This window comes from Mytilus edulis, chromosome 8 (genome assembly GCF_963676685.1).
Source record: "Mytilus edulis chromosome 8, xbMytEdul2.2, whole genome shotgun sequence".
Classification (NCBI taxonomy): domain Eukaryota; kingdom Metazoa; phylum Mollusca; class Bivalvia; order Mytilida; family Mytilidae; genus Mytilus; species Mytilus edulis.
This window is the reverse complement of record NC_092351.1, coordinates 71,745,970-71,768,408: the sequence shown is the minus strand read 5'-3', so window position 1 is coordinate 71,768,408 and position 22,439 is coordinate 71,745,970. Positions and strand designations below refer to the sequence as shown.

Genomic DNA, 22,439 nt, shown 5'->3' with positions numbered 1-22,439 from the left:
AACTTGACTTTAACAAATGCATAACTGATTTAAAGAGTTATCTCCCTGAACCAAGGTCTATCCCCTTAAGATTAGGGGAAAAAACACTTTGCCACAAACTTGAATAAACTCCCAACTTCAGTGCTGACAGACTTATTCAGGTTAAGGTGAAGATTGGCATGTTAAAATAATTTTTAAGAACAAGTCTTTAATGGAGAGTTGTCTCACTGGCACTCACACCACATCTTCTTATATCTATTAAGTCAGGAGCATGTTGTTAAGTGGTTGTCATTTTATAGGTGTTTCATGGGTTTTTTATATAGATTAGACCTGTTTCTTCTCCTGTTTGAATTGTTTTGCACTAGTAATTTTGAGGCCCTTCATAGCTTTCTGTTCAGTGTGAGCCAAGGCTCTTTGTTCAAAGCCATATTTTGACCTATAACTGTTAACTTTTTATACATTGTGACTAGAATGGAGACTTGTCTCATTGGCACTACTACCACATCTTCTTATTTATATATAAAAGCATAATGTGACAATAATTCAGAGTTTTTTTCTAGTTCATCATTTTGTTTATAGATTAGATTGTTGGTTTTCCTGTTTGAATTGTTTTACACTAGTCATTTTGGAGACCTTTATAGCTTGATCTAAGGTGTGAGCCAAGTTTCTGTAGTGAAGACTGAACTTTGACCTATAATTGTGAATTGTGACTTGGACACTGTCTCATAGGCACTCATACCACATCTTCTTATTTATAGTGATAACTATAGTTTAACTATCTGGACAACACATCCACAGATGCCTCCCATTTATAAATCAAGGTAAATTATTAAGCATGTATTTTTTTATTATTATCATAACACATATCAAATAACAATAAATGCTAGTCATAATACTTCCTATTACACGGTAAAGCATACTATTTATAATTTGTCTCCTTTTCATATCTACCCACGTCACAAAAATACACATATCAAAAAAACTCATCTTGCATGGTTTAAAATATAAACAAATGTTCAAAATTATTCTGCATTTAAGAAGTGAATGTTTCTTTTTGTAACTTCATTGGGGTGTAAAAGCATTGACTGAAGTACATTTTGTATGAAGCGCTTAATACAAAATGTAAACATAATTTATTTTCTATGATTTATGATAGCATCTAAAGGGCAACAATCAATGATTTATACAAATGCTTAATTTAAGCAGATTTCAATAACTGTTTAAAATATTTCTACTCATAGAATTTACATGAAATATAACAATATGAATCCACTACATTCTTCAAAAGTCTTTCTGGCTTGTTGCGAGCAATATGAAATAACAGTTGCATAGTATTAAAGAAAGCAGTAGTAAAAAATTAATATTTCAGTAGAACGAACAAGTTTTTCAATATATCACATTAAAGAGGCACTTTCATGATTTTTAAAAATCAAATATTGGGTCATCTTTTTTTTTAACAATCAACAGGATTTAGAGCATGTCATGCAGATTTTTATTTAAAACCCCAAAGCTGTACAAATTAATAAGATATTCAAAATTGTGTATTATAAACATTTGTTATAGAAATATTTGAAAATATATGTAATTCAAGTACAAGAAAATTAACTCTGAAAGAAATAAAAGAAAACTAAAAGTTCAACAATGGAAAAGTTTCAAAAAGTGTAAAATACTAATGGAAGACATTTGTAAGATAATGAAAAAATAAATACACTGAACAAGAAAAAAGTTAACAGAAAATAAGTTACAGTTGACAGAATTTATGGCAGTGAAATTAATAACCCATAATGTATTTATAAAAGGGAGATAATAATTAATGGATATGGTTGATATAAGTTATCTCCCCTTTAACATTGAAAATTTTCTTTTTTAAGTGGACATTGAATACAATGAATCAGAGCACATATAAAATTAACATTGTTTTGAATTATGCAACTTATCAAGATGTTGCAACAATGCACTATGAAGATGTATTTAATTTAGTTTTGGTTGCTATAAATCATTAAAGATTTGAATCTTCCCAGGTACCAATAATTTGTATTGTTATATAATATACAAAGAGTTCTTTTAGAAATAACAATAAATAGCATATATCTATAGTAATATTATCTGATTAAAAAAGGACAAACATAGAAATATACTTTTAAAACATATCTTACTTCATCTGAAGGCCATAAAAAAAAAAAAAAAATTCTCTTACGGTACATTTTTTAAAAGTTTTTAAAACTCAATGAGGAATATTTTTCTTGTTTGCCTTGAAAATGTACAAAAACTCGATTCAAATTGCTTTCAAATAAATCAATTGCATTTTTAGCACATAACAAAGAAGTGGTCATTGATTTTATTTTTTTCACACTATATGGCAGGGTTGTGATTTTGTTTATTATGTTACGGTTTTTATTCTTTTTTCAAAATATTTGGCCAAAAAAATAATATTGGAAAATTAACAAAAAAAAAAAAAACCTTGTTGGACTTGCCTATGTGCTTACATAAATTTAAACCAATACTATTATAATAACATCACTTATACGATACATAAACATACATAAATATAAATCCTATAATATATTCATATATTTTACATAAAAATTAAGCACCAGTATATCATTCCCTGGATTTTCGGTAGACTTATGTATGGCACTTTATTTCAGTCTAGGAAACCCTCAAATATATATTCAACAACTTTATCAAGCACTGGGAAGTGCTGTTGAGAGAGGTTGCAGCACAGCCTGATGTTTGTAGTATTTAAAATAAATTATATGCTAAAATGTCAAATATTTCACTTTAGAAAAAGGTAAATGTTTCACTAAAGGAAAATTGAGTTGTTGAATAGACATTTTTTTCATATCTTAAACAGTTCTCGACTGCTGTCTTGACCAATAGAGAGAAAGTAAAACATTAACATATCAATGATATTTCAACACAAGTATTATGACCCGTTTCTTTGGCAGTTTACATCATTTTGCATAATAGCGTAAGGATAGATTTTCTACTTTTGTTAAATTCTTCAGAGCATAATAAAACATGATTATAAAACTGAAATAGCAGCTCAGGTAACTTAACAAACTGAATTAATGTTTAGGCTAGTTTGTTCATAACATCTATATTATATGTATGTAGCTAAACTTCCAATTTTTATCAGCATTCAAAAAAGCAAATAATGTTATATCATTAACAAAAATTAACAATACTTTATCAATAAAGCATCACATCGATAAAAACAATGAGATGTTATCTTATAAAAGGCATATAACAAAACACATGAGAAATTTTATACTTTTTCATTTGTATTACCATTATATGGTCTGTGATGTTTAAACGTAGAAATTATTCCTACTTTATAGAATATGGAAAGTATGGCCATATGTTAATATTAATCAAATATAAAAAATATTCAATCCAATTTTTAAATAAACAAGGTAAAAAAATAATTAATGTTATATCCTAGAATTTTAATATCATTTATTTTATAGACACTCTGTTGTGTCATTTCATGCATTTTTAATCATTTATTTATAGACAATTAGTCTAATTTCAAATATACCAACTAATTAAAGCTGAGATCGTCAAACTACAAATATTCATGCTTTATTCCATTTTTCAAGTTTTTTTAGTGTTTTTCAGAAATAAAATGCATTTCTCAATGTATGAAAGACAATTATTAACACAATACAATGTTAAACATCTTGACATAAAAATTTAAGCTTTGTTTTTTTAAAAGTTATTTTCATGTATTTTCCATGCAAAGAATGCAGAATATTAAAACATTTCACTTTCCAGCAATACCATATTCATTGTCAGTTATTATAAAGTATATTTAACGATCAAAACAAAGCAGAGGCGGATTTAGGGGGTGGCCCAGGCCCCCTTTTTATGGGAAAATTTTGGTTGGTTATATAGGGAATCAATGAAGCGTGACGGAAGCAGGCCCCTTCTAAGGCAGTTACTGGGCCCCTACCGGGTACTTGTGAAAATTTCTTGATCTGCCACTGCAAAGTGTCTGTCTAAATGGTTCTAAATTTACTGAATAGTAAATATCAGAAAATTATCTTAAAAGACAAAATGTGACTCAAATTATACATTGTGCAGTTTTATATCTATCGTATGGTTTGTTAAAATCAAAATGAATATTTAGTTCAAAATTTGTCTATTTGTGATAGTTCATATAGGTTTCAGAAATTGTTGTTTTATACTCTAAATACATGTTTATTCCATCCTTATTAATGGAAATAAAACTTCATTGAATTATTGAAGCTTGATATTAATTTCAACTCCTTTTTTTCTTCAGAAATATCAATACTCTCACAATAACTATCATTTTCAGCCATTTGGTTTAGATTATTATTTCTGCTTGAGTTTTTCATGAATGAAAATAATCATGTCAAAATTTTTACTTTCACAATAGCTTCTACTTTCGGCCATTTTGTTTAGATTATTATTTCTGCTTGAGTTTTTCCAGAATTGGAATAATCATGTCAAACTTTGGTCTCTTGCCTGGTTCTTCGTTCATACAGATTTTCACCAGACGTGACATGTGTGATGAGATTCCGGGAGGTATTGTCAGACGTAAGCCTTCCATTGCAATCTGAAATTAAAAAAATATCAATCTTAAATACCAGGTACCAGATAGATTTTAAATTCTCAGATTTTTTATCCTGATTTATGTGCATGTTGTTAAATCAAGAAGTTTATGCTACCTTTTTGAAAAAAAAAAAAATATTTTACATTTTTCTCAATTGAGAAATCGTAATCTTTAATAATATATTTCCAATGCTTGACGTAAAAACAACAAATCAAAGAATGCAATTTTATATATAACTAATATAGAACAATGATGTTGATTAAAAAATTCCACCATTAAAGCCCTTTTGTTTTCTACATAATCAATACTACCAGTAATAAACAAGTTTCAGGTCAAACAGATACTGTTACCAATAGTACATGAAGGAAATACCACCATTAAAGCCCTTTTGTTTTCTAAATAATTTGATACTACCAGTAATTAACAAGTTCCAGATCAAACAGAGACAAAAACACAGACAGTTTAACCATTATAAATATGAATACTTTATAGCGCTACTGACCGGTTCATTATAAACTGGGAATCATATCTGTACTATATAAGAAACCTCTTTCTTATATATACCGTACAATATAGCATCTATAAATCATAAGTAACCAACTGACACAAATTTAGTAAAATTTCAAAATTACTTGATGATTGCTTATTGTAGAATTTAAAAGATATTTGTTTCAAGCATTTTAATTCTTAATTTTATTAAATAATTATTTAAGATAAATAAATAAAAAAAAACTCAGGTAATTTAAAAATCATCAACTTAAGGGGAATTAACTCTACATAACATAGGCATTTTTGTTTCCTTGAATCAAGATTAAAAAGGCAGTCTGATTCCATGATGGATTGTTCCAGATAGAAGGTTAAAGTGACTCTATATTGAGTACTGAATTCAGTCTAGTCCAACAAAATGTATTGTCTTTAGCATTTACTTCAAAATTAGTAGAATTGCCAGGCATGGGATTAGTTTAAAGACGTAGAAAATAAAATTTTGCAATGTTCAGCCATGTCATTTGTATGTATGTACATTGTAATAGTTATTTTTTTTAAAATAAAAAACACATCAATATCTTACATACCGGCCAACTTTTCAAAATGGGGGTTTTGCATGCAAGATGGCTGTCAAAGTCCTAAAAAAAACCTTCAAGGGGGCCTTTAAATACATTCTAATGTTATTTTTTGGCTTCTCCATACTTTTTTAAGCCTAATGTGATTGTAAAATAAATTGATTTGTTTAAAATTGTGGACAAAATTGCTCTTTCAAAATTTCAATTTTGGAGCCTCCATGGGGGAAATCCCCCGCAAATAGTGACAGTTGGCAGGTATGATCTTATGAATACTGTATTATATGTGTCTTTCAATCCACTCCTTTCAATTTTTTCCTTAAATATAAATAAATGTTTTTATGAACCTTCATTCCACATTCCATAGGTGTCAGATCTGCATGTGGAACCTCTCTAGTCTCTAGTTCCCATAGCAACACTGCAAAACACCACATATCAGCTGCTCTTTGATTTATTTCTGCGGGTTTACGTGTAAGAGCTACAACAGAATAAATGAACATTGTGACAATCTCAAACTTTGCTTACAAGCATTAAATACTTTAATATGAATTGATTGGCAATCAACAAATCCTATAATTGGTTTTAAGGAATACATTGATTACTAAATAAAAACAAAAAGTTACAATTACCCCGGTACTACAAATGAGGTATTCTGAGAAAACTTCAGAACTAGACTTTTATAGCTGGCTGTTCTGTGTGAGCCAAGACTGTCTGTTAAAGACCGTACTTTGCCCTATAATGGTATGCTTTTACAAATTGTAAATTGGATGAAGAGTTGTCTAATTGGCACTCATACCACATCTTCTTATATCTATAAAACACTGTCAGATGAATTGTTTTCGCATGTTTTTCCCCCACTTTGTATGAAATTTAAGATACTTCTTTGAATGTCAAATTTTTTTATTAGTCTTGCCACGATTACCAGAAATTGTCCACCAATTCGCCGTTTCAGAATCTAATGCATTCTAGGTAATATTTTCAAAAGCGTACACCAATACGTTGTGATTGGTTTAAAACGTTCTAAACAATGGAATTCCATCTAATGATGTAACAATATTTTTATTTTGGTGTACGAACAATGAGATTACCCATAGTCCTTTAGATTCTGAAAAGGCGAATTGAACATACTTATTTATGGTATGTAAAAAGAAAAGAATGAAGCTACTGTAAACAAAGATGAAACAGATAATCCAGGATTTCAAATAAGTCGCAATCATAAACTTTTCTGAATTATTTCCTTCAAGCATGTAATTGTTCCGAGATTCACGGAATGCATTTCCCTATCCACGATTTCCCTCCTAAACAATGCGAAAGCTGTTACTGTGCAAGTTAAAATAAAGTAAAAGTAAAAGTGAAAAAAGATAAATCAACACAGCTCAATTGTCACACTTATAAAGCAAGTGATTTCAGTGCACGCTTTTGTCAATTGTTTATCAATATAAACGTGTCGGAGAACATCAGAAGTTTGTCACGGCCGTTTATTAGCAAAGATGGTTTCCATATTTAACCAATGAACGCATTATTTTGTTTGTAAATTACACACTACAGATTCATTACAAAAAGTTCAAATATGTAAAAAGGTCTTAGTTTAGTATATGTGTATGTATTAGATGAATAATTTAGTGAACATAATTTTTACCACCAACTCATTTTATATGACTTGGAAGCAGCAACCCTCTCTCAATCAATAAAATTTTGGTAGGAAACACATCAATTGAAAACATATACCAGTTAACCATATACAAAAGCTCCTTGATTTTGCTTCATAAAAAGGAAAAGTTCACAATGGGAAAACCTTTATGTTTATAACAAATTTTGAACAGAATTTCACCCTTTTAATTTATCTTTTACCTTCTGGAGCCATCCAAGCTGGAGAGAACAATTTGCCTTTCTCATGGAAGGAGAATTTATAGTCAGCCATATTGATTCTGGCAGACAAGTCTTCATCAATCTGAAACCAAACAATAAAAGATATAACAAATTGCTCACACTTTGAATTATCATTTACCCCAAGATTAAATCTGATAATCATTGCTAAATTCATTCGGTTTGTAAAAGAAATAAGGAATGGTTAAAGAAAAACGTGGTTGCCTTTTATACTTGAAATGTATCGCTAATAACCACTTTTATTATATATTCTTGGTTGATATATAATATTTATGGTTTACATTTTTGTCTTATTTAATTCTATTTTATAAATTTGGTGTTAAAAAGACATGTCAGAATTCATCATCTTATCTCGAAATCATAAACAGTGCCTTCAAAAATATGTTGACCTATCAATATCAAACTTTTTTGTGAATTCCCAAACTGCCTCTTCATATGAAATTCAATACAAATTAATATTTGTGGGACTTTATCAAACTATAATGCACATTTTATTTGAAGAAATTGTGTCAAAATTCAACATTATTGTAGTATCAAATCAATTTTTAAGTCGTTTCAGCTGGCTAAAATTAGCTTTTTTTGTGTTTGAATTCTAAAATAAACCTTATTTGCCATAAATAGGCCTGGACTTGGTAAAAACACAATCAGTGGTAAGTGAGATACACATTTATTTCAGTCTATATTGGTGCAGATATTTAACAGTATACATTAGACCCTATTACCATAAAACCAGATATAAACTCAAATTATAAAGGACTATGGATTCATTAATGATCACAGATAACTTGGACCAAAAAAAAATTGTTTGGTATCTCCGGACATTTATTATTTTTTTCCAGGAAAGACAAAACCACAAATTTATATTCAACTGATACAGGTTATTTTTAACACTTCAAATTACTGAAAAAATCATAAATCAAAAACAAGTAACATGGAACTGGTTCAAAAGAAATATGTGGATAACTGTTACCAAATTAAATAGATCCACAGTACTTGAAAAGAGTAAAATAAGGGTTAAGGCAACATTAAATAATATATTTTCATATATATAATTATTTGTATTGGAACATAACTACTTTACATTTAGTAACAGCAAAAACAAATACTATATTCTTATTTCTTGTGACTATTGTAACAATAACATTAATTTTTAATAAATAAAAAAATATCTCATTTTTTCATGAACCTTAAATGAGACTAAATTTTACAAAATTCTGACTATTTTTTAACAATAATGACATTGGTCTTGATACAAAACAGAATAACCATGCATGTTGCTTTGGATTTGGACCCAATTATTTCAAACATTAAGGGCTTTTGTAGGAAGGGAAGATGAATAGCATTCTTTTTTTTTTCATAACAATTTTGCAAAAAAACAAAACAACCCTGACACAGTTGAGAATGTATCCTGCAAACGTCGAGATTTTCAGAGACACACATTCTACAAGAAAGTGCAGTACACTTCAAACAGCATAATTCAGAAACTTTTGAACAACAAAGAAAAACCATCATACTAATAAAACAATGCATGCACTGTAAACTTAAAATGATTCATAAATAAATAAATCAAAAGTCAAACTTCTATTCTAACATCAGATAATAAACAAAATATATGAATAATCTATATCTCATATCAAACACAACAACTTAATATGTATTTCTTTAATAATGTCATATGCACAGTAAGTAAATTTTAACCATAAAATGATTTTTTAATATGGAATTATCTGTTTAGAAATATTTTTTTTAGAATTATCTGAATTACTCCCCTTTGTTCAATATTCTGTTATGTTTTTATGAGGTTTTAAATTATAATTCAATAGTGAAGCACAATTCGACAATAAATGTCTCTCCAGTGACGCCAAGATATTTGACTATCAAACGCTATTTAAACAGTTATTTCTAATTATCAAATTAACGAAAGGAATTATTTATAGCAGTACAATTATCCAAATGAAAGATTTTTATAACAAATTGCATATATATAAAACTATTCTGTATCTCAAAAAAATCTAATAGTGCTTTTTCTACACTGAATCCTACAAAATCTACCTAAATATCAAAAAGAAAATGTTGTTAGTAGTTAGATTTTAATCACTCTCTAACAATGGGAGGCATTCCTTTACCCCATTAACAACTCCGTCAGTATTCCTGTAGTACTTAGGATCGTCAATATTTATCTTAGCCAGATCCTCATCAATCTAAAATGAATGCATTTTACATGTATTCCAATTTTTGTTTCATATTTGTGCTATGCTCAAATTTCAAATGGTTGAATCCTTTTTGAGCAAGTAAATCTATAAATACTCTTCATTGCCATTTCCATGGAAACAAAATGGCTACTGCCATTTATCAGTCTGATTGGACTTCAGAAGTACAAAATATAAATACCTTGAACAACAAACGTAATGTGGATTCATTTATGTTCGTGTAGCAATTTCCTCTGAGTGAGGAAAACTTGCATTTTCATAATATTAAATTTTGAGGTTTTGGAAATAGTCACATATTTGTTATTCGTTTGAATTTTTAAATTCGTTGTTCCCCTGTTCCCACGAAATCCATGAAAATTGGTATTCAACGAATAGTTTGAACTTTTAAATTCGTTGTTCCCCTGTTCCCACAAAATCCATGAAAATTGGTATTCAACGAATAATTTGAACTTTTAAATTCGTTGTTCCCCTGATCCCACGAAATCCATGAAAATTGGTATTCAACGAATAATAATGAATCCACAGTACTTGAATTAACAATGTTCATCTTTGATCAAGAATTAAGATTTTGATTTTAACCCCATTGCTCATTTCAGCAATATATTTAGAATGTGTACCTAGTCAAATTAAGCAATGATCCTAAAATTTCAATGTCAGAATTTCCAATTCAAATCAATTTCAAAATATAATTTAGATGCAAGTGAACCTTTATATAAAAAACATAGAAAATAAAAACCAGTGGACAACTCATATAAATGAGGCCATTAAGAAAAAGAAAACATAAAATAAATCATTTCGTAAATTTTAAGCACCATAGTATCTTAATCAATTTGCCAAATACAAATTACACAACTTATAAAAGAACATACCTGCAACATAACAAATATAAACATTTTAAAAAATGTAAAAAACTTGCAAATAATATAGTTTACCATAATATGTTTGCTGGTAATGACAAGATCAGGAATCATTGGTTCTAGTGTGTGTAAGAACTCCATCCCTCTAGCAATGTCTATAGCAAATCTCAAGGCTTGATTCTGATCTACTACTATACCTAGTAAAACAAAAATTAAAGAGATGAGGGCGATTTTTTCTATTTTTTACAGCTCAACTATTGTCTATCTGATTAAAAAACACAGATCTGTGTCCACACTTTGCTAACAAGGATCTGACAACACTCAGTTTTTCTTTCTGTTTTAGTTATCATAACATGAGCTAGTGAAATTTCAGCCTACAAACTTTTGGATGATTGTAGCAATTGAACTACCTTGAAGGTGCACTAAGTGCATCTTCTTATTTTTATATTTAGTGCATATAATTAATGTTTCTTGTTTGTTTATTTAAGAATTGAATGCTTCTTTTTGTAACTTCATTGGGGTGTAAAAGCGCTGACCAAAGTACATTTTGTATGAAGCACAGAAGCACAAATTTTACAATTTTCTTATTTAATTCACCTGTGCACTTTATTGTGGGACCACATGTTATCATGAATGATAAGTTTTATTGAGTGATACAATTGCTTAAGGAATAACATGTGGTGTGCAGTTAGCCAATCAGAATAAAGTATTACTATGAAACATACATCTAATGTAATTATACATGTATATGAATCATGAATTCTTTTTTAGCTATTGTAGAAATAGAAACAAACTAGTTATGCAAGTTTTTTCAGTTATCCTTTTGTTAACAGTTGGATGTTTAACGATGACTTATGATAACAGAACACAGTTGTCTCCCTTCGATGGATACCATCTTGTTCAGTTGCTCACTTTGGTAAAATCATCTTTGCAACTTTTAAAAAATGTTTGTGCAGGATTATTTTCTTTCAACTAATTTATAATAATGAATATAACATTAAAGACAAGTTTGAAATGTTACATGGTAATTTTGAGTAAAGATAATGTTGCTATAAAATAACTTCTACTATAATTGTCTAACCTGTTTCCCCGTGTAATACATTGAACAATGATCCATAAGGCATGAACTGACTAATGACTACTAGATCTGGTGGTTGGTTACAGCAAGCTAATACAGGTAGAACATTTGGGTGGTTGAAGATTCTGTAAAAATACAATATCATTTAATGCCAACTAATACAGACGAAAATTTCATGCTAAATTAAAATATTTTGATAACAAATATTGCTACCTTAAATTCACTTAATTGGTACAGTTAATATTGAATATAGGAAATTTTATTAGCTACCCTGTAATACATTATGATTGTGATTATCTGGTGATTACTATTTACCTTTCCCCCTTAAAAAAACAGTGTTAAAAAATCTTAATTGCTAATAAATTTATCTTGGATAATTTTTAATAAATTTCCATTCTAGGTTTGAGGTGGATACTCTCATATAATATATCTACCTAAGTCTAGGAATTTCCTCTTGGAAATCTCTGGACATTCTAAGAGTACATTCTCTAATACTGAGTATTTTAGCTACGATGTCATTTCCTTCCCACTGGCCTCTGTACATCTAAAAAATAAACATCTTCTTATTAATATGATTTATTTTCAATGTACATTATTAAATTAAGCCGTTAGTTTTCTCGTTTGTATATTTTTACATTTTTGATTTCCGGGCCTTTTAAAGCTCACTACGAGATATGGGCTTTGCTCACTGTTAAAGGCTGTACAGTGACCTATAGCTGTTAATTATTGTGTCATTTGGTCTCTTGTGGAGAGTTGTCATATTGGCAATCATACCACATTTTCTTTTTTATGTTTACTTACAGGCTCGAGCTATGTGGATGCAGTAGAATGTGTGCTTGGGCCTGTTTATAGTGTATGCACTTATATTTATACAGTTAAGTTTTTTGCTTGTGATAGAGCTGTCTACATGATTCATTATATTAATGTCCTATTTCTTGTACATTTACTATACTTTATTCCTACCCCATTCTATGCCATTTCAGGCCTTTCATAGCTGACAATGCAGTATGGGCTTTGCAAATTGTTGAAGGCTGTATACTGTACAGTGACCTATAGTTGTTAATTTCTGTGTCATTTGGTCATTCTTGTGAAGAGTTGTCTCAGTGGTAATCATACCACAAGTTCTCTTTTATATATAATTCTTAAACACCTAAAATAATTGCTTACCTCCCCTGAATGAGTGACTGATACCTGATTACTGAGATTTAACTGTTTGATATCTATACCAGTAGAAATGCTTACCTCCCCTGAATGAGTGACTGCTACCTGATTACTGAGATTTAACTGTTTGATATCTATACCAGTAGAATTGCTTACCTCCCCTGAATGAGTGACTGCTACCTGATTACTGAGATTTAACTGTTTGATATCTATACCAGTATGTCTTGAAAGAAGAGCATCTCCTTCAAATCAAAATAAAATAAGTTTTAACATAAAAAATATGCAATAATTTTGAAAAATATTAATGACAATCACACAGTTTTCAAATTAAACCCTTAATTTTTTTTTAAGGATTCAATGATATACTACAAATCAGTCTTCACGATGAAGTATTAAATCTACAGGCATGGAGCTCAATTTTTGAAATTTTTTAGTTAGATTCTGTTGGCCTGTAGATATGATTTTTACAGGCCCGAGAGCAATTTTACTAGCCTGGGCTGCCTGGGCTGCCACTCAGCGTGAAGACTGGACAAATATATTGTTTGTCCTATTATATTCACATAACATTGATTTTAAATTATATTTAAAAATAAAATATATATCAGTAAAACATTCTGATCATCTTGCATTTTTTTTAGTGAGAAACACAATACAATAAACTCTTCAATTATTCAAACATTTATTAGAGAGTTTTTCTTTATCCTAAAACCAAAGGAATATCAGATCACTGCATATTCAGGAACATTCTAGAGTTTATCTGTTGTTTTTTAAGTGACAAATTAGTGAACATTCTAGAATTAGATGAAGTGATCAAATACTGGTAAGATTTGTGATTAAGTAAAAGGTGGATTGAGCATGTTGAGACAGACATCCTCAGTGTACATTTGTTCACAGAATTTACCACCAGGCAATTTTATCAATAAGAGATTATTCTAATAGTGAGTGAAAAAGGCACTGGTCCAAAAAGATTAAGAAAATTCGTTCTATGTTAAATGAAGTATTCAATTCACTTACTAAAGAGTTATGGGATTCCGAACCTACAATTGTTATTTGGTCTTAATGTGAGTGCACACATCACCCTTTTATTTATTATGGTCAGCAAGAGGTGAAAATGAACATACTGCTGTTATTTCAGAATTTTTGAAATAGTAATTTCATGAAAAGTAATGTTATTTGTTTATTCTCATGTAAGCCCTATGAAAAAGACTGCCCTTCTTTTTTGCAAAAAAAGTTAATGTGTGAAAATCATTATCCATGGGAATCATGGAAACAATTGATATTCAACGTGAACACTACTGCCTCCAATGTTTGTTATCAGATTATGACAATAGGTATGTAATCCTTCCAGACAGGCAACCTTCCGGGAATCTATTTTCTCCTTGTTTTAAAAACTCAAAGGGCTTACATGAGAATAAACACTGCAAGGGAGAAACATGTATTCATACCACAATACGACAGGAAAAATTTTGCAGCTGCATAACAAAAATATTGTTTTATACATCAGTAAAAAAAAAATTCATTAGTACAAGTTCATACAGAATAACAAAACAAAATAATGTAGGAAGTTAGTCATTGATAGTTTTTTCCATAATTTAGTATCCATGGATAGAATAAAAGTATGACAAAAGTTTGAAGTCAACATTTTTATACACTTACCACCTTTTAATTTACAATAAAATACAGTAAAAATTATAAATGTTTTAGAAATATAAAATTTTTTAACCATTTTATGTTTTATACAATCTCAGCTTTGCTAAAGCAATAAATTACACAAAGTTTATGCTGACTTTTTATGTCCAACTACACAACTGCATAGCCAAACACATCATTTTTAGTGGTGATTTTTCACAGGCTACACAGCTACTTTTGCATAGGTACTATTTCTGTACTAAAAATATGTAGTACTGGAAGTTTACTTTTAATATTTAGTACTATTTCTTTACTTTAAAATTATTGTAATATTTAGGTACTTGTATTTTACAGTACTTGATTTGTACTAAATATTTTGGTACAGAAATAATACAATATTCCATGTTTGAAAATCATAATTTTAGGAGATTTGAAATAGAAAAAACTTTCAAAATGCTGAAAATGTAGCGGTAGTAACCAAAAAATCTGTAGTACCTAAATTTTAAGTACAAATTAAGTACTGTAAAATACAGGTACCTAAATATTACAATAATTTAAAAGTAACAAAATAGTACTGAATATTAAAAGTAAATTTCCAGTACTACATAGTTTAGTACAGAAATAGCACCTATGCAAAAGTAGCTGTGTATACTGGTGATTGTGAGTGATTTGTCATAAATTATCTTTTGTGTTTATTTGACATGGTCATAAATCATTGTGTTATCCATTATTAAAGAAGACCTATAATGTCTTTTTCAGGTTTTAGTGCATTGTTGGGTTGCTTTCTCACTGATGTATACCTTACCCCATACATCCATTTACATCAGATATAAATGATATAACCAATTTTCTTGCAACTGTTTTTTTTAGATTTTTATATCTATTAACTTCTATAGAATCCTTGTTAAATGTTGATATCAATATAACTTATAATATTTTATGAACCCATTTTATTTAGGTGATTTCCCTTTGATATATGCCTTGATATAAGCCACATCAATTTTGCTTTAAACAATTTTCTCTTATACATTAAGTGTTATCATCAGCATTCCAATATCAGAAAATAGCTCTTGTCATTATCTAACAAATCATTGATACTTTTACAAGAAAGACTTTTCTATCAAAAAAAAAAAAAAATTAATCTGAAAAAATAGAAATTCAAATGTTTAGCATATTGATATTAAAAACATCAGCAGTTGACACAACATGTAGATAACCTGATAATTCCTTATTATAGACTTACTGCTTCTTGTTTTATAGCCAAGCCAGCTTCTGTCTTTGAAAGGTATTTTCTGTAGATCTTGACCTAGCTGTAATGCTCGTTCTGATTTAGTAAAATAAAAAATAATCATTGATTACTAGTACTTAAATTTCATATTATAGATTTTTTCAAACTATTTTGATACAAAAGCAAGACTTTGTAAATTCCAATTATAACACATAACTAGATGATGGCAGATCTTACATTGTCTCTGTTTATTTTTTTTTTGTCTCCAGTTTTGCAATTTTGGGTAGATATAGAGCTTGACATAATTTCCCATGTGTATTTTAATATTTACATGTCTATTGTACATGTACTGTGTAATCATTATTAATCGTGGGATACCAATTTTCGTGGATTTCGTGAAATAAACAGTAAAACGAATGAAATTTTTTCTAAAGGCTTGTAAGAAAACTTCGTTGAAACCACCGATTAAATGTCCATGAACATTCCAGTTTACCTTCATTCACGAAAATTGGTAAAAACTAAGTTTCAACTTTCAATTCCCTCAGGCAAAGTTGAACTAAGTTGGATTTGGCTATTTTTTTTATGTCCTTTTTGAAAGTTCAACTTATCTTATAATTCGTTGGATTTCAAATATTTGGTGTTGAGCTTCCTGGTGAAGGTTAATCCAGAAAAGAACTTTGGATGCATGAATTTCATTACATGTTGTTATCCTTTTTTCAAAGAAAAACAATCTTCTGAACTTGACTTAGCATTTTATACATTTGTTACTTATACATGTTATAAGGTTACAATATTACTACAATTTTCATCTAAATGGATAATTGGATTTTCAAATCTTTCTAACATTCTAGTTCTCTTTTCTATTGAAAACTTTAACATGTTTATATTCTAATACACAAAAATAAAATCATCTATCACAGTTAAAATTCAACTAATCATCAATTTGCCATTTCAGAATCTAATGCATTCTGGGTAATATTTTTAAAAGTGAACACCAAAGCGTTGTGATTGGTTTTGGAAATCCATCCAATGGCGTAATGTTATTTTTATTTTGGTGTACAAAAAATTAGATTACATAGTCTTTTCACATCTGAAAAGGTGAATTATTTTCTGTGGTCCTACATCAATGTGTTGCTTTCTAGTTAAGAATGTACTTAGGTGAAGTTATAGAATTTGTGTCATATGTTCGGACTCCTTGGTGTTTTTCCATACAATACATGTTGTAAAATATTTTGCCTCATACCACCCATTTATTTTTTCATATAAGACTTAATAGCTCATGAAAGGTCATTTACCAAAATTTTAGAAGATTCTTAATTTTCTTTCTTTTGTTTTGAGACCCAAATAGTACCAATGCTTATATTAGGTAAAAGTCTGAGTCAGTCTTTTCCCGCCATATTTTAAATCTCAAATATCTCAAAAAGGAGGTCCACGACCTATCAATATTTTTAGCTTATCTTTATCCTTAATTGATGCTCTACCAGTTTATAGTATCAATTTTAATTTCTTAATTTCCTAATTTTTACCAAACCTCACCTAAGTACATCCTTAGGTGTACTTATTTATAAGCTTACAATAACTAGTATGTTTTCTTATAACTTACCTTTAAGCATGCTTCCCAGTTTTGGTTTGGCCTTTTCCAGAGGACTTTCATTGAATTTATTACAGATACCAACTATAGCACCATTATTTACCAGATCCTGAAATAGGCAAATTATATTCTATGTTATTTATGTACTAATGAACCACAAAGTTTGTAGGAACAAGCCCATTGATGATTTGACCATGTAGTCTTTGTATAGGAAGTAACCCCAATAAACAGTCTTGTTATTCAGTGGTTGTCGTTTGTTTATGTGTTACATATTAGTTTTTCGTTCATTTTTTATATAAATAAGGCCGTTAGTTTTCTCGTTTGAATTGTTTTACATTGTCATTTCGGGGCCTTTTATAGCTAACAATGCAGTGTGGGCTTTGCTCATTGTTGAAGGCTGTATAGTCACTATAGTGACCTATAGTGGTTAATTTCTGTGTCATTTTGGTCTCTTGTGGAGAGTTGTCTCATTGGCAATCATACCACATCTTCCCTTTATTTTATACATATATATGCTAAACATGTCTTCTTTCAGACTACCATAATAACATTTTGTATAAATTCACAATGTCACAATGTCATGACAGTAAGATCATATAAATAATATTCACCTCTGCAATCTGATCTTTCCCCCAGAATGCAGCATAATGAAGTGGTGTATTACCATGCTCATTGACAGCATTTATGTTGGCCTTGTTGTGTAATAACTGAAATATAAAAAAGATGTTAATCAGCTGTCCTATGAAGAATGAATGAATTTTATTGCTCATTAACTATGAACAGATTACATAGTTACAGAGAATATATATATGTATAAACATTTACATTAAATATTAAAGCACATGTGAACAATATGAACATAAACATTAAAATACAAACTAACCAGGAGGAGTGACCCTCACATTTATAATTCTTATAAATCTACATAGTTTACAAGAAGAATATAATTATTAGAGATCATCAATTGTTGGTATTTATAAATATTTGGACGAAGAGTACAATAGTGAGGGTTGTCAAATAAGCAACATAAGCCTAAACATGCTAAATAGTAGATTTGAGTATAAGATTATCTTTATAATTGATTGTTTTTTGTTCTGAATCCTGATTTTATGAGTCAACTCCTTAAAGTCTCCTTTCCAAATGATTTTAACAGTTTGTTCTTATAATGTTGCATTTCTTTGTTACACTACAGTCCAAGATTAACAGGAGAGTTGACCGCTCACAAACTTGTTTAACTCAACACATTATATATATTATGTAATTTCTATATATGTTTAACTCTATACTTCTATTTACCATCATAACAATATCCCTATGTCCATGGCTTGCTGCAAGATGTAAAGCTGTGTCATCCCCCATGTTAGTGGCATTAATTCTAGCACCCCTGGCAATCAGCATGTCCACTATGTTGGTCCTTCCTTCCCGTGCTGCCCAGTGCAGCAAACTAAATCGATGGTCATCACTGAAAAAGAAACAATACACATATGCGTTATAGGTTCAACATCTATGATCTATGGTTGTTTTATTTATTCAATAAACATGCCAAACAGACACAGACTTAAAGGCCTTCACATGTTACGATGTACATGTAGAAACCCAAAGTATTTTAGTATTAAACATTGTCATGACTGTATGACTATATCAATTTGCTTCTTGAGAAAATCTGATAAAACAAGCTCCAGAAATGTATGCAGTGCAACGAGCTCTTGATGAAATTGGTGCATTATAACCAATCGAACTACAATGTATTGATAATTACTATGTCAGGGCCACTTTTCATAATTTCCCTAATTTGCATGGATTTATATAAAAATAATTACATTGGTGAATTGTGCAGCATGTGTTGATATAGCATTTGAGCATTAGTAAACCTCTAAAATATATTTTCTATTGAATTTCATATTATACATGTACTGATTTGACTGTTGTTAAGAGTGGAGAAATATTGCAATACACAAGTTATAGTGGTGAAATCTTTTTCTCTCATGATCTTTATCCTTCCTTTTTAAAAGATTTGTAGAAAGTTGTGTACTTTTTATGTGACGTCATCAGATATTGTTGTCTTTTTTCATGACCTCACAATTAAATTTCATTCTATCATTTGCTTAGAACAGACAATCAAGATAAATTTTGAAAATTGCACAAAATTAGAGAAAACAATATCTCTTTTATGTATAATCAGAAACTACAAGAACAAATTATTCACATTGACACTACAGGCACAATATGGATATATAAATGGTTTCATAATTATTATACATGTAACAGGCTATTATTTGAACTTGGAATTATTTTTATCATAGAATTTGCATAATTTCTCGTGTTTAAATTTTTTAATAAATTCCATGTTTATTTGGTTTTATGATGTTTTGAGCGGTTCATAGCATTTTCCATACAATGTATTTTGGTTAGATAGTGTTGTGCGCGGCACAGTACATTCTTGTGAAAATATACTATTTTCTTTGTAATAGAAAGTGTTGTGCGCAGCACAGAACATTATAGTACAAAATATACATGGAATTTATTAAGAATTTCAATAACAAGAATTTAAGCAAATTCCATAATTAAAAATAATTCCAAGTTCAAATAATAGCCTGTTATGTATAACATTGTATGCAAATGTTTTAAGAGAGGTATGGGTACAGTGTTGGATAAACAATAGTGATCATAATTTCAACTTATTTCTTCTCTTAACCTAAATTACATGTATGCATCATTTCCTTAGATTAGTACACAATTTCAGGAAATGCTACATTAACATTAAAACATGATAAATAAAATATTATAATATTATTGAAGTTTGACATGAAAGGTTGTCATATTTTTTTAATGACGCCTTTCCTGTTGCTATTTTCCCCACTTTAATACAAAAGACTTATAAAAACAATGCAAAAGTTGTGAATTAACAATACAGCTTTATACATGTAACATGCACAATTCAAAACATGAACATGCAAAATTTTCTTTTCTTGCTTCGCAAATGAGAAGCCAATTTTAGAAAAAAAAAATTTAAAGAAACTTTAAAGTTTATTTTATACATGTTATGTAGTCTTGACTTTTATCTTCATTTCAAAACAACTTGAAAGGTTAAGAAAAACCAAGATAACAGGATAACTTGTTAAGATAAAACTATAAATGAGCTTATATTTTAATTGCAAGGATCCAGCTGACCTGCATAAGCTAGTCAGTAAAATTTTGAACTGAAGAATAGGGTCTATCATCATGATCATGTCCATTGGCTTCATTAAAATGTCCATTATTAATACAAAGCTTATCAGTAGCTGCTTTCTATCATTGTACACTGTGCGACCAAGTCAAACCGGTACGTTATATATCAGTATATATGGTCGGATTATGTTTCTGTGTGTAAAAGAGAGTTGTTCCCCTTTTGCCAGTATTTAGTATTTATGTTTGTGACGTCATCTTTGTCTGATTAAAATGTAGAAATGGAAGCTGATGTGTTTTTATGTGTCTGTATGTAATCGCTTACATCCATGCTACCAGAGCTATTCCCCTAGTCCGTAATAGGTATTTGAACATGATTCACAAATACAGCTGAATTATAATTATCTTAATTTCATTCAAATATTGCAGAAACCAATTTATTGGTAAATTTCACTAATGAAGATAAACTGATGAATATCGATAAAATATTAATTAATGCATAGTTTAGTACATTTTATTAGTCATTCTAATGCTACAACGCTTGTAATGTTCATTTTGATTGGATAACGTCACTTATTTACTTGGGACGTACGTGCAAGCGCAGACAGCATATAACATATTTTAATTAATGTTTAAACTTTGTTTTCTGTCAGTTATAAAGACTATAAAAAAGTCTTCATTCAAGAAAATAAAGGAATTGAAAAATTTGGTACTGCATCAAACAAGACATTAATGTGGTGTAGTCCTATTACAGATATTATTTATCACATTTTAAGTTATGGAATTACATTTTTTGTAAGAATACATGTACAATATACATGTAAATGAAATATAAAGTACAAAATGTATTAAACCAATTCAAAAATAAAAAAATTATCAAACTCCTGTTTTTTTATTTAATTGTATTGCCGAGCTTTTTTTCATGAATTATTATAGTTAATTGATTGACTGGCTAAACAAATAAAAATGCTATAACATGATAACATTTAACCTTAAAAAAATAATAAGCCTCTTTATTTCACACTTTAAATTATATCATCAAAATTCCATACAGCAAGTGGTTGTAAACAGATGCATATTTCCTCACACTAACATTCTTGTGTAATGAGAGGATATACTGATAACTTCTGTCATAAGTGAGATAGTAGAAATACTACTGCTCATTCATAACAGTCAATTTACAAAATAACTCCCCAAAGGAAGCATAAAATGATATTTAAAATTATAAAAATCAGTTTAAAATATTACTTAAAACAATATTGTATTATTGAAATCTAAATGTTTACAGAGACTAAGGTATAAACCACTTAAAGTTTTTAAAATAATTCATGATTAAAGTTTATAGTTGTTGTTTTAAAGCATCCCCTACATGAACCCCTGTGTTAACCATATCCTTGTAAGGAATTTGCATAACCCAATCAACATCAGTGGGAATCTGAATCACAAATGGGGGGACCTAAAGGGGCATTTTCATACCATTTCAAAAATATACATATTTTAAAACTGAAATTGGTTGCAAATATATAGATTTTCCAGTTTTCATAGACAATATGTAAATTGAAATGTTATTAATAGTAGAAAGCTGTAAATGATCCTGAAACATGCAATATTTCCTTACCCCTGATTCAGATCGTTTTCTGTGTTATCAAGCCAAACTCGCACGTGAAATGCATTTCCTTCTCGCACCTGAGTAAAAATATCTTCCATACTAAAATATTGTTTGACTGTTTATCTCGATTGAAGGACAAATGTTTTAAAAAGCAGTAAAGTCAATGTAAACAAACTACAGTGGCCAAGCCCCTAACTCCAACCGGGCTTGGTTTAGATACGATAGCCGATAGTTCTACAAAATAATACAAATCAAGTTATTTATCGATCACACATAATGCCTTTAAATACGTGTCCATGCTAATTTTCAGCCAATTCTTGTTGAACTTTTTAAGAAAAAACGCTCATTTATGTGGATCTTCCCATCCCAAAACTGGCCTCCAGATTATAGAAAGTGTATCTGAAAACC

General features: G+C 29.3%; 1 protein-coding gene across 4 annotated transcripts; it reads right to left on the bottom strand.

Moving 5' to 3' along the window:
* Window positions 1–808: 808 nt before the first annotated feature.
* Window positions 809–22,439, bottom strand: LOC139486206 (scaffold protein ILK-like). 4 transcript variants are annotated; one of them, XM_071270995.1, is made up of 14 exons: window positions 22,041–22,277; window positions 18,554–18,719; window positions 17,869–17,964; window positions 17,270–17,366; window positions 15,682–15,762; window positions 14,255–14,281; window positions 12,966–13,051; window positions 12,083–12,192; window positions 11,652–11,773; window positions 10,646–10,767; window positions 9,630–9,704; window positions 7,468–7,567; window positions 5,964–6,094; window positions 809–4,561 (listed from the first exon to the last, which is right to left on the bottom strand). In XM_071270995.1, exons 1-14 carry the CDS (start codon window positions 22,127–22,129, stop codon window positions 4,412–4,414), a joined length of 1,452 nt encoding a protein of 483 aa, XP_071127096.1. In that variant the 5' UTR covers window positions 22,130–22,277; the 3' UTR covers window positions 809–4,411. The 4 variants fall into 4 exon arrangements, with proteins under 4 accessions (XP_071127096.1, XP_071127097.1, XP_071127098.1 ...); XM_071270996.1 differs by lacking the exon at window positions 14,255–14,281 and having other exon boundaries at window positions 22,041–22,432; XM_071270997.1 differs by lacking the exon at window positions 9,630–9,704.

Bases quoted from the DNA above. Each gene is read 5' to 3' on its own strand.
- LOC139486206 (XM_071270995.1), bottom strand. From the start codon at position 22,129: ATGGAAGATATTTTTACTCAGGTGCGAGAAGGAAATGCATTTCACGTG. The intron at 10,768-11,651 runs GTTAGACAATTA...TTGTTTTACTAG, and splicing joins TGTATTACACGGGGAAACAG to GTATAGTAGTAGATCAGAAT. The intron at 4,562-5,963 runs GTTCATAAAAAC...TTTTAATTTCAG, and splicing joins CTATGGAATGTGGAATGAAG to ATTGCAATGGAAGGCTTACG.